Source organism: Quercus suber, unplaced genomic scaffold (genome assembly GCF_002906115.3).
Source record: "Quercus suber isolate HL8 unplaced genomic scaffold, Cork oak 2.0 scaffold_293, whole genome shotgun sequence".
Classification (NCBI taxonomy): domain Eukaryota; kingdom Viridiplantae; phylum Streptophyta; class Magnoliopsida; order Fagales; family Fagaceae; genus Quercus; species Quercus suber.
In genome coordinates, this window is record NW_027069749.1 from 202,899 (window position 1) to 219,592 (window position 16,694).

The 16,694-nt window shown below is 32.6% G+C and overlaps 2 protein-coding genes across 2 annotated transcripts; one reads left to right on the plus strand and one right to left on the minus strand.

Annotated features, from left to right (window-relative positions):
- The first annotated feature begins 267 nt into the window (after positions 1 to 267).
- LOC112035728 (uncharacterized) lies at positions 268 to 2,089 on the plus strand. Its single transcript, XM_024068560.2, has 3 exons — positions 268 to 432; positions 576 to 681; positions 1,589 to 2,089. The coding sequence occupies exons 1-3, from the start codon at positions 397 to 399 to the stop codon at positions 1,732 to 1,734; spliced, it is 288 nt and encodes a 95-aa protein (XP_023924328.1). The 5' UTR covers positions 268 to 396; the 3' UTR covers positions 1,735 to 2,089.
- Positions 2,090 to 9,384: 7,295 nt separating this feature from the next.
- LOC112035702 (glutathione S-transferase DHAR2) lies at positions 9,385 to 13,223 on the minus strand. Its single transcript, XM_024068537.2, has 6 exons — positions 13,076 to 13,223; positions 12,877 to 12,967; positions 12,609 to 12,752; positions 11,577 to 11,694; positions 11,336 to 11,476; positions 9,385 to 9,617 (listed from the first exon to the last, which is right to left on the minus strand). The coding sequence occupies exons 1-6, from the start codon at positions 13,131 to 13,133 to the stop codon at positions 9,531 to 9,533; spliced, it is 639 nt and encodes a 212-aa protein (XP_023924305.1). The 5' UTR covers positions 13,134 to 13,223; the 3' UTR covers positions 9,385 to 9,530.
- Between the last annotated feature and the right edge of the window lie 3,471 nt (positions 13,224 to 16,694).

Consider the following 16,694-nt stretch of genomic DNA (forward strand, 5'->3'; position numbering starts at 1 on the left):
GGCTACTATATGAGAGGATGCCATCTGGGTACTGTGGGTTTTGTCTGTTTGGAGGATTTCTTTGTTGAATTGGCCCACTTATCACGTGGAACGATTCCGCCTTATAGTGATCTAAAAGACGAAGAAGTGGTCATTTACAATCTCCTCTAATCTCTTCCCAACCAATTATCATCCATCTCCCACGTGGGACGTGGGACTCTTGGTCCCACAGCACCCCCACCCCCACTCCTTTCTCTTTTTAATTTTTTTTTAATACTATATATATCTGATAGTTTTGCAACATGGTACACTACTCCATCATATTGCACCATTTTTCTTTCACTAGCTAATTAAATAACCATTTCCTTTTTGATCTTCTTTGAGTTTACATATACAGAGATCAGAGATCATAGGATCATGGGGGACTCTTCTTCTGCCTCATATATACACTTGGTACTGATCATATATCAGTTAGAACTTTTTTGTTTGATCTTTCTGTTTGCTTTCATTACTCATATTTTCAAAGGATATTAATTTATATTCTGTTGTTGATATGGTGGTGTTGATTATGATCGGAATCTACTTATTATGTGTAGGTGCAGCACCTGATAGAGAAGTGTCTGATTTTCCGCATGACTAAAGAAGAGTGCATGGAAGCCCTTTCAAAACATGCAAACATCAAGCCTGTCATCACCTCCACAGGTTTGTTTACTGCCTGTGTATATATTGTTCATCATCACATGCAAACTCACACACAGATGCATATTTGTACATCGATACACACACACACACACATGAGAGAGAGAGAGAGAGAGAGAGAGAGAGAGGCTGCAAAAGAACAAAACTGAGTTGAGTAAAACATGCTTAAGACTGGCTTGAAAATCTGACAAGATCTCAAGTAGGATTAACCTTGGCATATTAAACTCTCTAGTCTATAGAATGATCTTGACCTAATACATATATATAATTGACATGATCGCAAACTGTGCTCAAGTATTTTGGTTATCTAGAATTCTAACGAGCCTGATCAAGCCTGCAGATGGCGTTTTGATTTAGTTAGGTTTGTAAAATATATATTGAAAAGATTTGAACTCTACATTTTTATTAGAAACATCATAAGATGCCATATGAGCTAAAAAGCTCTTAGTGGAGCCCATTACTACTAGAAACACCACTTTCAGTGATGGTGAGAAATCCTCGTTTTAATCATGTTCGAGTTCATGAGTTATTTTACAAGAAAATAAAAAAAAAACAAAACAACAAAACCAAAAAAAGGAAAGCAGTAAAAAACAAACCGACCGAATACAGTTCAATTTAATTTATACTAAATATTATAAATTTAAATGTGTATTCAGTATTTAATTGACATGATAGTCTTTTTATATAATTAGATTCAATAAATTAAATCTCAACCCTTCCAGTGAAATGGTGAGGATGTTATTCAATTTGTTACCATCTTAATCACAAAGTTCACACTTTTTTACTTATATTTAAGTTATGCATACACAGCCATGAGTTTAGTAGTTGAATTAACATATTTTGGTGTATCTTGAGGATTATTTTATTATGATAACTTTATAGCAAAGCCATGCATCAAATTTTTTTGCAGTGTGGAATGAACTGGAGAAAGAAAACAAGGAATTCTTTGAGGCTTATGCTGAATCAAAGAGCAAAGAAGACCGAATGTCCGAGGAAGAGACAAGACAAATGATCCAGAAGATGATATCGGACTCGTCCAAAGACTCCGACGATTAACATGCCATCTGAAAACGATATTTCTTTTGGGTTCTGGTTGGTAGTTGATCAGTACCTCAAATATTCTTAACATCCAGCCAAACACAAAAGTATTTAAGACAAGTCTAGTGTCACAGTGGTCCCAAAATCCCCCATGGCCTATATATATAATATATGCATATATGCAATTTAAATGTTATGGAATTATGTGGAAGATCAGTACGGACAATTTGCAGGAATCTTCAAGCAGTAACCATCACAACCATGCCACATTACCTTATTATTGCCAATATTGTCTAGCTAGTTACGTATATACAAATGTATTTTTTGCTTTACATTAAGCTGAATATATATTTGTACGATGTGTGTTGGGGGATTTGTAAATTCATGTGGCATAAGAATTTTATATATATATATATATATATATATATATCTGTGTAAAACTAAAATTTGTTTGTGGTGAGCTTCATGAATGAAGCAAATAATGTGGGGGCTGCAATAGTAGCATCGTCACAGAAGATGATATCGGACTCGTCCAAAGACTCCGACGATTAACATGCCATCTGAAAACGATATTTCTTTTGGGTTCTGGTTGGTAGTTGATCAGTACCTCAAATATTCTTAACATCCAGCCAAACACAAAAGTATTTAAGACAAGTCTAGTGTCACAGTGGTCCCAAAATCCCCCATGGCCTATATATATAATATATGCATATATGCAATTTAAATGTTATGGAATTATGTGGAAGATCAGTACGGACAATTTGCAGGAATCTTCAAGCAGTAACCATCACAACCATGCCACATTACCTTATTATTGCCAATATTGTCTAGCTAGTTACGTATATACAAATGTATTTTTTGCTTTACATTAAGCTGAATATATATTTGTACGATGTGTGTTGGGGGATTTGTAAATTCATGTGGCATAAGAATTTTATATATATATATATATATATATATATATCTGTGTAAAACTAAAATTTGTTTGTGGTGAGCTTCATGAATGAAGCAAATAATGTGGGGGCTGCAATAGTAGCATCGTCGCAGTCATGAACTTTTTCTTGTTGAGTGAGGGTGATGTTAGACTGTTAGCGGTTCTGTATGAGCCTTGGAAATATATAATGTGAAACTTTTAATTCTTACGGTGAAATATGTTGCTTTTGAAATGATGGGAAGGTTCCAAATGGGTACAAAACTCAATTCTAACCAATATGAACTTGGGTTGGGTTGATGGCTAGCCTAATAAACTGAGGCACGATTAGTTTTTTTTTTTTTGTTTATTTATTTATTTATTTTTTAACTTTGATCATTCAAGAGTGAAAGCCGAAAAGTAGAATCCCCCTCAACAAAAAAATAAAAGTTGATGTAACGCATCACCCATATGAAAGAAATGATAGATAGAAGTATATATGGAACTTTCCATAATTGAATAAAAAGTAAAATCGTAGAAATTATTGTTCAAGGATTGAGTGGACACGAGAGTTTCAATGGAAGTAATTATTACCAAGGTACTTTACGGAATACATGATTGACATGATATATATATATATATATATTTTTTTTTTTTGAAAGGTGATTGACATGATATTTCAAACCAGAAAAAAACAACTTACGTGATACAATAAAGTATGATATATATAAACTTAAAATGATTTTATCATGTAAAAAAACTAAAAAAGAAGGTTAGATTTTTGTTTCAGGTGACTTGCTTTTATTGATTTATTGTACTACGTCAATTATGCTCCAGAATTGATGAGTATATTGGCCTTACAATGAATAGAGAAATCGAAATTACTGTTTCTATGATTTGGGACCGTAATTTTATTTTTAGGGGGACTTTACGGATTTGTTTATCTATAGCTTTTTAAAGCATCATTTTTTTTTTTATATAGTACAACAACATTTTTGTTCTTTCTATTTATTTAATAAGAATAAACCATTGAAAGTAGGCTGTACCAAACGGTCCAAACCAATTTATCAATATCTTTCTATATGTATGACAGCCTTTAACCTCATATAACTTAAAATATAGAGCTTTAATGTACAAAAATATATTAAAGTATAAATTTGACTTTTATAATTTGGAGTTGTTTTCATTTTGACATTTTACATTTAATAATTTTTTTTTTAACTCTTTATGTTTGATTGAGTTTGCCCTTTATGAAAATGAAAATTTTGAAATGTAAGAAGTTAATATGAAAAGGGAATAAAACACAAAGTATTAAAAAAAAATTTTTGAAATGTTAAGACCTAAAAAGAAAATAACCCCATATGTACTTTAAAGGCTAAAAACTTAAAAGTGTACCTTAGTAAAAAAAATGTAAGAGAGTAAATATAAAGATAATATAGCTCTTTACGCAATTTGTGCCATGGATGTACTGCATGTGTGTTCTTGACTTTTCTTCCTCTCTTCAATTTACTATTTGTCTTTTTGATTTTTTTTCTCTAAATCTAACTATACTTTGTTGGTCCAAGCCTACACATAAATGCATCTAAAAATAAACATAAATTTGATATACCCCTCTAAATATTTTCACACCAGTTTTTTTAAGAAGCCTTTATCTAAATAAAAAATATAAAAAATAAAAGAAGAAGAAGAAGAAGAAGAAGAAAGAAGGAATTGATTTGAGGGCCTTTTATCTCTCATTATAAAATTTTAAATTTAAGTAGTGGAATTTTTTTTGGGGGGGGGGGGGGGGGGGGGGGTGGGGGGGGGGGTGTGGGGAGGGGCAGTACAATTGAATTTGAAATACAAGAAAATTAGAAGTGTGTGATAGATTCGATACAATAATTGAGCCATCTGGGGAGGGGCAGTACAATAATTGGACCTTTGGTTGGATTTTTATTCTTAAATAGTGATGTCAATCATATAATAATTATTGAACAAAATTTAGCTACAAAATTGGTTGTATCCTTAGACTACAAACTCACACAATAAAATAAATATTACTGCATATTTTGAAAATCTAACCGTTAAATTCATGTTCTTTACGCTCTTAATACACATATTAATTTTTGTATCAATCGAATATTATTTACTATATAATATATAATATTATATTTTATGCATAATTTTATATTACAAAAACTTGCAATTTAAAAATTTATTGATGATATAACTATTAATTTTTACTTTTCTTGAAATTTTGTAAACATAGACGATATAAGAAGAAGATGTAATCCAATGGTGAATTTGTCAAAATTCACCTTCAATAAAAAGATATTGAGTGAGTTTGTAGCCGAAGGCTACAATCGATTTTGTAGCTAAACTTTGTCCATAATTATTTAGTAACAAAACACGAGTGGTAACAGTGTTTTGTACGAAACTTATTGACTTGTAGATTATGATTAATCCTTGTGACTTTATATGTTTGTGGCTTGTAGGAATTTGAAGAAGATTGATTGCAACTGTCTATTCAAGTTGGAGAAAACGAAGAAATTCAATTGCAACTGAGTGAATTTCTTGCAAAATTATGAGTTATATATGAGTAGGACTATAAATGAATCATGTTATTTATAAAAGTTTTTGTAAAATAAATAAATAAAATCTATTTATTTATTTATTAAATGAGCCAAACTCAAGCTTAGATTTAACCTTGACCATTAAACAAGCCGAACTTATATGAAAAAATCTTCGTGAAAAATTTTAAGTATAAGGTTCAATTTAAGTATATTTGATATAATTAATATGTTTATATGTATATATGAATATAAATATATTTACATGAACTTGAGACTAGAATATTATGTAACTTTATAATTCTCCAACCCAAAGAATCTCATGAGACAAGTCATTACAATCATAAATAAAATAAGTTCATAAAATATTGTATTTTTATTTGTAATTTATTGATATTACCTAACTTTTACAAGTTCATACACAAACTAAAATTGTTCATTCTAATTAACTCAAAGGACATAACTTTAAGTATGATTTATTTATTTATTATTAAAAATACATTGTAAAGGGTAAAAAAATTTAGCCATGGTGTTTAGTACTACTATATATAGAAAAAAAAAAGTTAATTAAGCAGCATGTGAAACAAGTTTTCAAACTTGTTTGACAAGAAAAAATTAACCAATATTGAACATATAATCTAGCTGAGTGATGAAATTAAGTTTGGTTTGTGTTCGAAATATAATTAAATAAATCAATCTTAAACTTTTAATATGTATGTGGTTCATTTATAGCCCTAATGCCAAGTGAGATATCTCTTCTTATGAGTTGTGAACGGTGGGAGGATAAAGTTGATGAAGACAAAAACTTGAAGCTGTTACGGGAATATGGTGAAAAAGCATGTAGCTTGTAGGCCAGCCTCTCAAGCTTCCACTGCAATCATTGCAGATTTCTCTACTCGGCTTCAGCTTCTTTCCTAGCTAGCTTCTGATTCAACCTTTGATTTCCTTAGGCCTATAGCTAGAGTCATACAAGCCCAAGTTGGCTTATAAACACGTGTGTAATCTATTCTTCTCTTTCAAGAATATTTCTTGAAGTTAATACAGATCTTGGCACATATATGCTAGATATGGTGCGACACATCGTTATGGTCAAGAGATCGTCTTTTAAATGTGTATTGATCATGTTTGAACTTGAACTCATGCATGAAACATCAATATATCACATTTCTAAGATGTTTGATGAGACCTGACAGAAAATTTTGATTGTCTTCTTGCTTCTTGGCCGATATTCGAACGTAGTGATGGAGTTTATGCCTTATGGACAAGAAAGGATGGGGGGATTGTCCTAGACTCAAACTTTTTGAGGCACTAAAGCAAGCGTCAATTTCGAGTATGAAGTAGAAATGTTACATGTAATTGCATAATGTAGACAATTTAGTGATGTTTTGCACGGTAATACCTGCGTAGTTTCACTTACACAAGATTAGTAATCATGCATGTGATGTCATCGATCATGCGAGTACAATAACGTTATAAACAAAAACCAATAATCAACTCTAATTTGTAGGGATGCAAGATTATCATTTTTTTTTTTTTTTTTTTTGATTATCAAAAAAATTTATAGGGATGCAATTTTTCATTTTTGTTTACAATTCATTATTTCCGTGTAAAAATTCATTTATTAATTTATGATCTCTTCTTTGTCAATTGCAGAATTTGTTTGCCTTTTATACTAGTCATATTCGAATGATTTTAGTTGTCATATTGCAAAATTTGTTTGCCTTTCATAAGTAATGATTTTAGTTCTTACATGTGTGTGTACACACACACAGGTGGAATATGTTAATGGGTGCATGAATGCGCTCACTAAAAAGAAATTGAGCAGGTCTCATTGTATTGAAAATTAACAAAAGCAAATAAACAAATATGTATTTCACTAAATGTTGTGTGACTTCCTAATATATATACATGGAATATGTTAATGGGTGCATGACTGCGCTCACTAAAGAGAAATTGAACAAGTCTCACTGTATTGGAAAGTAATAAAAGCAAATAAACAAATATTTATTTCACTAAATGTTGTGCTACTTCCTAAACCAAGTTGATCGATTGTAATAAATAAAACTCAACCTTATGTACTTGGGCACTCATGGACCCTAGATATACATTTATTTTGAGATTGAAACACGATAATTTTTATTTAAGGAACATCATTTTATAAAACGGGAAGTAGAAAAATGGGACTTCTCCCTCTCTTTAGCACCTTAGATAGAACTATTAATATATAATAAGTGATCACACTATAATATGATGCACCCTCACTTATATAATTACTCTTACTTGGTAGGTGGTGTTGCTTCACCAACCTACTGAGAGAATTAATTAACTGTTAGAGTTAGTAATTTACTGAAGAGTTGTGTCTTTTAAATAAGATACAACTATTTTGGGCAACACGGTTACAACTTTTGTTTCTAAACCACAAAGCTATTGGGAAAATCTACACACTTCTTAGTGAGACCAAAGTATCCCCCAATATTGTCAACCAAGTGTGAATTTACCAATACAAGTGAGAGTTTACCAATACAAATGTAATAAATTAGCCCATAACAAATACCAAGGCTAAACTAGCAAGATATTCAATATGAAATCTAAAGAAACAAAGTATCAAACACATAGAAGACATGCACAATGCATACACAAGATTTAAATGGTCCTGACACTAGACCTACATCCCTCGGTCGAGAACCCCAAACACCTTTGAGACGCTTCAGTAAATTTGAACGACCCTGGTAACTCACATTCTTTATCTTTCACTAGTGTGTTTTCTTAGCTTTTGTGCATGTGTGTGATGTAAATTCCAACACTTCAACCTTTAAAAAAGGCTTGCAACATGGGCTGAAAAGAGTAAAAACAAAGCCCTTAAGGCCTGGATCAAATACGGCCCAACAAATGCCATGTCTCTAATCTCTTCTACCACCAGACCAGCCTCAAATAAGTTAAGGAGCACCGCTTTGTTACTTGCCACTATTAATTCTTGCATCCCAAAAGGACAGTCCCAAAAAGCACATGGTTGACAAGCTCTGCAGCATCTGACCATAGCACACACTAGTAATATGAGGAAATGCCACGGTCGAATAATCTAGTTCGTGTTCGCAGAATCCCATGACATTCTCTACATATAAAGGCTTTGATCTTGTTAGGCACAGGGACAGTACAGACACACAAGCTAGCCCCTACCAAAAAGCATGAACATCTTGCGGGTTTTTTATGTTGATCCTGTTAACAAATGCTAGCTTGAGCTCTACCACTTGCAACTGGTAGGCACTTTACACGGTGAAATCACCCCCCATTGTCCCTGTCCAAACCAACACATCCTTCCATCTCCCAGTACTTGAGTGAATATCCTTTAGAAAAAGTGTAGGGACGTAACATAATGTCAAGACATTTTCACACCACCCTTATTTTCAGTTGTGATAACTGATAAGTTCCAATATAATATTTATCATTTTATTTTAACCTATGATTGGTTTACACTTCCAAGTTCCAACTGTAAAACAAATGTTGACATTTTGTTGTGGCAGTAAAACAACTCTATTATTAACTTAATCATAGTAACTTCAAAACGGGGGGAGATTTCATCAATGAGGTTCGAATTCCGTGTTATGTCGAGCTTGGTCAATAAGCTTACTAACATGTGAATTTTCAGGCAACAGCAATGAAGGAGAAATTGCTTTGTATGTGATAGGGGAAGGAAGTCACCTATCTTGCCATTTGCAAATCTTGTCACCCACTCACCCTTTACCAATTCTCAATCTTGAACCCATAATAACGACTTTTGTAGCTTTACAATGCACCTCACCCCCTCTCTTCTGGACAATACAAATTGCGAGCCAAGAGCATTGGAACCATGTCGTAATTGAAGGAGATGCAAAGTGCTACTTAGACCCCCTATTCCTCCGATGATGCACTACCTGACTGGTCTATTAGTAACATTGTTAGTAGTATTTTATGTCTTAAGTCTTCCTTTGCTAGTTGTTGCTTTCGTTGGGTCAAAAGGAAGTGTAATTCAGCTGCACATGTCGCTGCAAAATTCACTCTCCATTCTAAAGTCTTTATGTTGTAATAAAGACAATCTCCCTAGAGTTTTAGACTCTTGACTGTAAGAGAGACTGTCCATCTGTTCTATTTATATTGTAGTTTATCCAAAAACAAAAAAAAAAAAAATATATATATATATATATATCAAAATTCTCAGGTAACACTCCAAAGGAAGCACAAATAGAGCAGCTGTTACTCAAGTAATAGTAAATACCATAGTTAGCCCAAACACAGATGCATACATTTATTAGGCATGGAAACAAGCCTTGTCCATTTAACACAACTAGATTTCAGAAGCCTTATAATTTAGAACTATTTTATGCATTGACCTTCGGCTCCCATCCTGCAATTACGTGCTCTTTTGTAGGCTTGGTTTTCTGGAAAGACTCTCGAGAGAAAAGCAACTGCAAAATATGATCACAAAACATAACTGCCGATTAGTTTACTGAAATAACTTCTAATGATCTACTGCTATTCAAACTAGCAGGCATGCCTGAGAAAATACAAGAGAGAGACTAGTTCCAGCTTCACTACTACAAAGTCAAATAATATAACTCTATGCGCATGAATGTATATGCATGCACATTGAAAATCAATATTGTAATTTTCAGAGTAGTCAGGGCCTAAAGCATGTGCATCAAGTATACATGCTGGATTTAAAAAAGGGGCAAAATAAAATTAGGAGAAAATAAAATTAAAATAGAAACATTATATGCATCATATATCTTAATGGATCTGAATACCAATCCACAAGATCTAATTTGGTTTGAAGTATAACAATTTTCAAACCTTATCATTTTGCTAAATACGCCGACTGAGCCATACTAAATACGTGAACCCTACAAAAATTATGACTGTATTTTACATCACCTATCCCTTAAATCCATGATGCGGAATAAAAAGTGAAACAGCAATGAATATCTAGAAAATTTTAAAATATATAAATTTCAATACACCTCTTCCATAAGGGATTTATTACTGCTATTCTTAATGCTACAGCAAAATAAACATGCATTTCTTGTCATTAAAATGCCATACATTGTCATTAGCGACCGCTTCCAGTATTTAAAATTTTAAGTATATGAAACCCCTTCTCATAATGAGAAATTTCTGTAGGGTGCATTGGCTGGTAGAAAATGCATTTCCAGTTAAAAATCTTGGGTAGTTGTTATTCTAGGAGACATTCTTTGGATAGAAATTCAGGTCTGTTTCTAATGTGGGTTCACATTTTGAAACATATAACCAGGTAGCTCTCTTAGAAAGGAAAGATATTAATTGTTACGGGGCAGTAGAAAAGGAGGAAACTTTCTACTGGACTATGTTTTTCCAATTCCATATTCGGTATATAAAATTTCAAACTCAACCACTTGATTCTCTGCACCTTTTTTTGATAAGTGAATTTCAACTTCCAATACAGAATAAGTGAAGTGAGAGCTAACTACCACAAGCATCATTGGCATATTATGAGTCTTGGAGGTTTAATCTGCCACTGGACAAAGTCCTTCCAAATTATGATAAATTTCCAAATGCAATACTTGATGTTCTGCACCTCAACCTTTAATAAAGAACATTACAAACATAAACGTCACTGGCATATCATGATCTACCTATTTTTACCTTTCACTGATTCACCCTCAGATGCATTCTACTTAAATGGAACCATGTGAAAAGAAAAGGTGACTTAGACAGATTAATAAACACAGTCCAAAGTATCTTTATCTCACCCCGCCTATCTTCCGTTGAAGAATTTCCAGAAAAGTTATCCACTAAATCTTGCTCAGCAAAAACCACATCCAAATGCAATGGATGATTCATGGCCACAACAACATACTATATCCAAATGACTACCACGCTAAAATAACAATTATAGATACTACTATAGTAATCCTAGACCAAAGTCCAAGCATAGGATGACTACAAAAACAACTGTAACAAACACAATGCCTTTTTTTTTTTTTTTTTAAGGGGGGGGGGGGTGGTGTTGTTATTAGTTTCCACACTTCATCATCCAGATATCTGCTATTTATTGAGGCACGCATGCCAAAAAGCCATCTGATTGTTGAACACAAAAAACGAAAACAAAACTGCGCCCAGTACACAACAATGTATAAAAATTATATACCTCCTTGTATTTGTGGAAATGAGTTAAGCTTGCAGGCACGGTCCACTTCTTAAAATGACCAAGAGCAACATCGAGATGGTACAGCTTTGGTGCCAAACTCAAATCAACAGAAGTTATCTTCTCTCCAGCAATATACGGCCCCTGATTCCATCTCCAACTTATCAGCATACATTTCCAAAGCAAAAATGAAGTAAAACTAATAACTCTTACAAGTGTTTTCTTTAAATGTAAACACACATACATGTGCCTTAAGGTGTTCATCCAATGCCTTCAATTCATCAAGCAAAGCCTGCTCGGATCCGTCACTGGGGTCCTTGCTCTTCAAGAACTTAACGAAGGCCCCAAAAATCTTAGATCCCCTGCAAGCTCACCATAAAAGGAGGGTAGAAATTTAGAAATATTTACACAAGGATAGCAACCCAGAATGCAAATCAATGAAGGTCCTTTTGAGTGAGACCATTTAGAAAATAATAAACACATAAATTAAATGATAAGAGGTCGATAACAAATTCTAACCAAAAAAACAATGAACTTCATGTAAAACAAAAAAAATTTCCTGCTGCAAAGTAAAAGGACATCATAAATATTAATAAGACTTTATAAAAATATATTCCCAAATAAACCTTGCATAAACCTTAGTTATCATGTGCTTAGTTATCACATGTTTGCTAGACCCAACCCACATTTATTAAAATTAGGGATAGTTACATTTTTGCACTTGTGGTTTGGGTTAACTCTTATTTATTAAAATGAGTATTAATTACACTTTCCCCCCTGTGATTTGGGTCAGATCCCATCTGTAAACAGTAAACTTGTGCTTTAAAAAGTCCCACTTTACCCATATAAGGATTAATTTCATGAATTTATATTGTAATGAGATTGCTATTTTGTTTTTGGGTTTACCTTGAAAAAGCGTGATTTAAACTTGCAACTTTTTAATTGTCTTGGGCTCATTTTTCTTAGGGAGTTAGACTTATGTGTTGTGTGTGAAAAGTGCAACTTTTTAAACCACCGGGTGCCTAAATGAATTTGGTCCAACACAAAGGTAGGTAAAGTGTAGTTGTCCTTGAAATTAACTATAAATCAAAGAACAAGGGACCATAAAGTCTAAAGTATATTAATATAGTTACAACATCCACCATATGTAAAAACAAATGGATAGCCCAAGCCTTGGACTTTCCGCACCCTATGCGTATCAAGAGCACCAGCTGATACCTAAAATACAAAATCCAAACTCACACAGACAGAGAAAAAGAGAGAGTGAGGAACATACACAGAGGCAAATTCAGGAGGAGGAGTAAGAGAAGGTTCAGGGTGCTTTTCCTCAAGAAGTCCAACAAGAACATCAGAGTCAGACACCCATTTGTCATCAAACTTCACCACAGGGACCTTCCCTTCTGGGTTCACCTCCAAAAACCTATCCAAACAATCATCATCATCACTACCACCAAAAACAATGACAAACCCATCTGCCCAAACACTTAAACAACACCAAAAAACTTTTTTTTTTTTTTAAATAAAGGCACAGGCTTTGTGATTACCATTGGGGTTTTTCAGAGATATTGATGAGGTGCACCTTGTGTGGGACTTTCTTCTCCTCCAAAGTTAGGAGAACCCTTTGTGAAAATGGACCTGAAACCAAAAGCATACCCCAGATTATAACACAAACAAATTAAGATTTTCAATCAAAACCCAGAAGTGTAGTAATCAGAGAAAAAAAAAATGGAAATGTGATCATACAGTCTCCAAGAACATCAGGAGCACCAACAGCAGCTTTGGCAGCGACCTCATAAGCCATTTTGTTACAGAGATTTCACAGATAGTATTACTGGAAATGGAATGTAGAAACTGAGATATCAGCTATGGGATTGTGACGGATTTGATTATATTAATAGCGTTGTGTGTTGGGGATAGAATGGTATTTTTCATAGTTTTATGAAAGTTAGCTGGATGAAATAATTACTCTAGCCTCGTACTAGAAAGTTCGTGTCTTTTTTTTTTTCTTTTCTTTTTTAATGGAAATAAAGTTCTTGTCTTTAAAATTTTAAGTCCTATAAAAAAAATATTAAAGAATGCGAATTGGTTCTTAAATCAGATATATAATATAATATGACTCTACTTTTCCATGGGAATCCTTATTGATAAAAGGGAGCTTGAAAGTTAAGCTGCTTTTCTTATCTAAAATTAAAAATTAAAAAAATTAAAAATTAAACTGCTTTCGTTGAATGAACAACTCCACTGCCCTTATCAAAAAAAAAAAAAAAACTCCACTGCCATGAATCTGGTCATAATGTTAGCCAAATTCGTGTTGCATAGTGAATTAGGACACATCTTCTATTTATGTATTTATTTATTTTTGGTAACGGGCATGTCGTTTATTAGTCCATATTTTCATTTTATTTTATTTTGAATCACAAGTGAAAATAGGCTTGGTGTAGTAGTTTCATAACATGTTTTCAGTTTTTTAAAAATATTATATATATTTTTACATATTTTTTCACTCATGCATATTTAAAAAAAAATATAAACAGCATTACCAAACAGTGTATACATATTAGATTTCATTTCTTTTTTTTAGAAACATTAATTTATTTTTCCTAATTTAATATTTTAATACCGACAATATTATTTATATATTTTTTACATTTCTCGTATTCTCATCTATATTACTAAAGTTTAATTTTAATTTATACTCAATAACAGGGACGAAATGTGTATCTTAAAAACACATTCTTTAAAAGAGTAATTAAGATCTATCAAAATCCTTGTAGCTTATTTATAAATATATTTTTTTATTTTTTTTTAAACATCTAAAATTCAGGTCATCATTCTCCTACTATAATTATTGAATTATAAAAGAAAAAAAAAAAAAAAACCTAACGTTAGTGCATGTTTGGATAGCGTTTATAGCTAGCTGGTGTTTGTGCGTTTTGTTGAAAAAATGTGAGTCTCACGGCACTGTTCATAGACCCACAAAAGGCATCCAAATACAAATTTTAATATAAATTTGAATCCCACAGCACTATTCACACATTTAAAAATTATTTTGCTACAGTATTTTTAGTTTTTAGCAAATAATCCAAACACACCCTTAGTCATCCTATTTGAAAACTATCAAAAATGATTTAACATTTACTTGGCTAATTGATTCGTTTTGAATAGATGTCAATAGACCCAATATGTCTTTTTTTTTTTTTTTGGTTAAAAACGGAATGGCATAAAACAATTAAAAGGAAACAAAAGATTCAGGACAGCGCTCGGTTAAATTATACAAAGTCTCATAACAGACTAAAGTGTCCACAGGCAAAGTAACAAAATAGCTCAAATCTATCAATATGTCATTTGCTATGTCGCTCCATCACCCACTCCACCCCGCACCCCAAAAAATAAGAAAAAGAGATGCCATGGCGGTGCTTTATGTCCTAATCCCACCATCGGTAATAGTCAGGATTTATAGGAGTCATGTAAATTGTAAAAGCAACTTCAATTCAATGCAAAGTAATTGTCGTGGTCCACGCAATTATTGGAATTATCTCACTGTTGTCAACTTGTCCAGGAGAATGGGTTCATTTTGTCCACATTTTCTATCTAAGCTCTATCTATCACATATTCTCTCTCTTTCCTCCTCTAAATTGTCAAAAGCGTAATGACTTTCACTTTTGAGCTTGAGAGTAACCTCTTAATGATTTCTACTTTTGCTAAAGTTCCTTCTTTCTTTTTCTTTTTCTTTTTTTTCTCTTTTATTTTTTGGCAATTGCTAAAGTAGGAATATTTCTTGATGCACCAAAAAACTTTGTATGGCAAGATGATATTTTGGCATATTCTCAAAATTAATAGACTACATCTTAAAATTTTGGAAATTTTGATTTTCCATCTTTCAAAATTTAAAAATTTTAGATTGTGACCCTTAAGGTTGCACATCATTAGTGAGATTGTTAGGTGGCAATTAAGTTTAAAGTTAGCCTGTTTAGGGTCAAAAATCATGATTTCAATTTTCAAATCATGGTTTTTTGTGTGTTTAATAAAAGCTTCTAATCGTTTGGTCCAATAAACATGATTTTTTTTTGTGTTTTTGCAATGGATGCCTTGGGCAGCAACTCCAAATTGCAACAAAATGAAATATAAAACCACAACTTTTTCATATGACACAGTTTTAGAAAACTAAACCAAACCACCCTAAAACTACATCATTTTGAACATGTAAAAAAGGTAAAAAAATCATTATCTCTCTCTCTCTATTGCTAAGATCTAGAACTGAGTTAACAGATTATGGACTTCAGAGCAATTTTGAACCATTATTTTCCTATTGCAATCAAAAATGAAAATTAGAGAACTTGCAACTACAATAAAATGATACCAATAACAAACTCAACCTTGTCCAAACAATAATTATACAAAACAAAGCAGAATAAATAATAATAAATAAATAAATAAGTTATAACTAATGTACAAAACTCTCACTTTTTTAGAATCTAGGAGAGATCGTAGTAGGCAACCTTTCTCCAAATTTTTGGAGAGACTAATTCTCATATATAACATGAACTAAAATTTTCATGTTAACATTCTCAGTTCTGGCTCATAGCTAAATAAGTAAGAAGTCATTTACTTCCATTTCCATTAAATATCAAACCACAAATAATCTTGGAGACCCTTTTCCTTAAAGCATTTACTTCTAGTTCCATTATATCTATTATCTAAGTATGAATCCAATAACCAGGTTTCAAAAAAAAAAAAAATATATATATATATATATATTTCTAACCCCGCTCACATCAAATTCGCCCAATAATTTACAAATCATAAGCAAAGGTAAAATAAAATAACTCCAAACTTAGAGATATAAAATTATAAATTTCAATTTAATAATGTTAATATCCATACCTGCCATTCATTTTCAAATAGAGCCTTTGGTTTAGCAGGTACCAAATGGCCCAAGTAGAATTCTAGTTAGAGGGGAGAATGGGAGATAATAACCTGAAAACGACCCATGTGGTTTGAAATAGACATGCGCTTTACATATACATGAAACTTCTCCCAAAAAAAAAAAAAAAGGTGAAAATTCCCACCCAAACCACCAAACTAGCGCAAATCCGAATAGGCTCTATCTAAACTAAACACAAATAGCCTGACCATATTGAATGGGCCCTAAAAGCCCAAAGGCATTGGCTTGAACTTTGAAAGATCAAGAGGATTGACTGAGCTAATCATAAGAAAAGAAGGGTCATCAAATAGTCCATGGCCTACAGGCCGACTCAAAAACCCGGCAGCCCATTGGGCTAATGGGCAACCCAGCCCATTGTTATTAAGCCCATGGGTAGCCCACTAGTCCAGTGGGTTAGGTTGTGGGCTAGTTTTTATG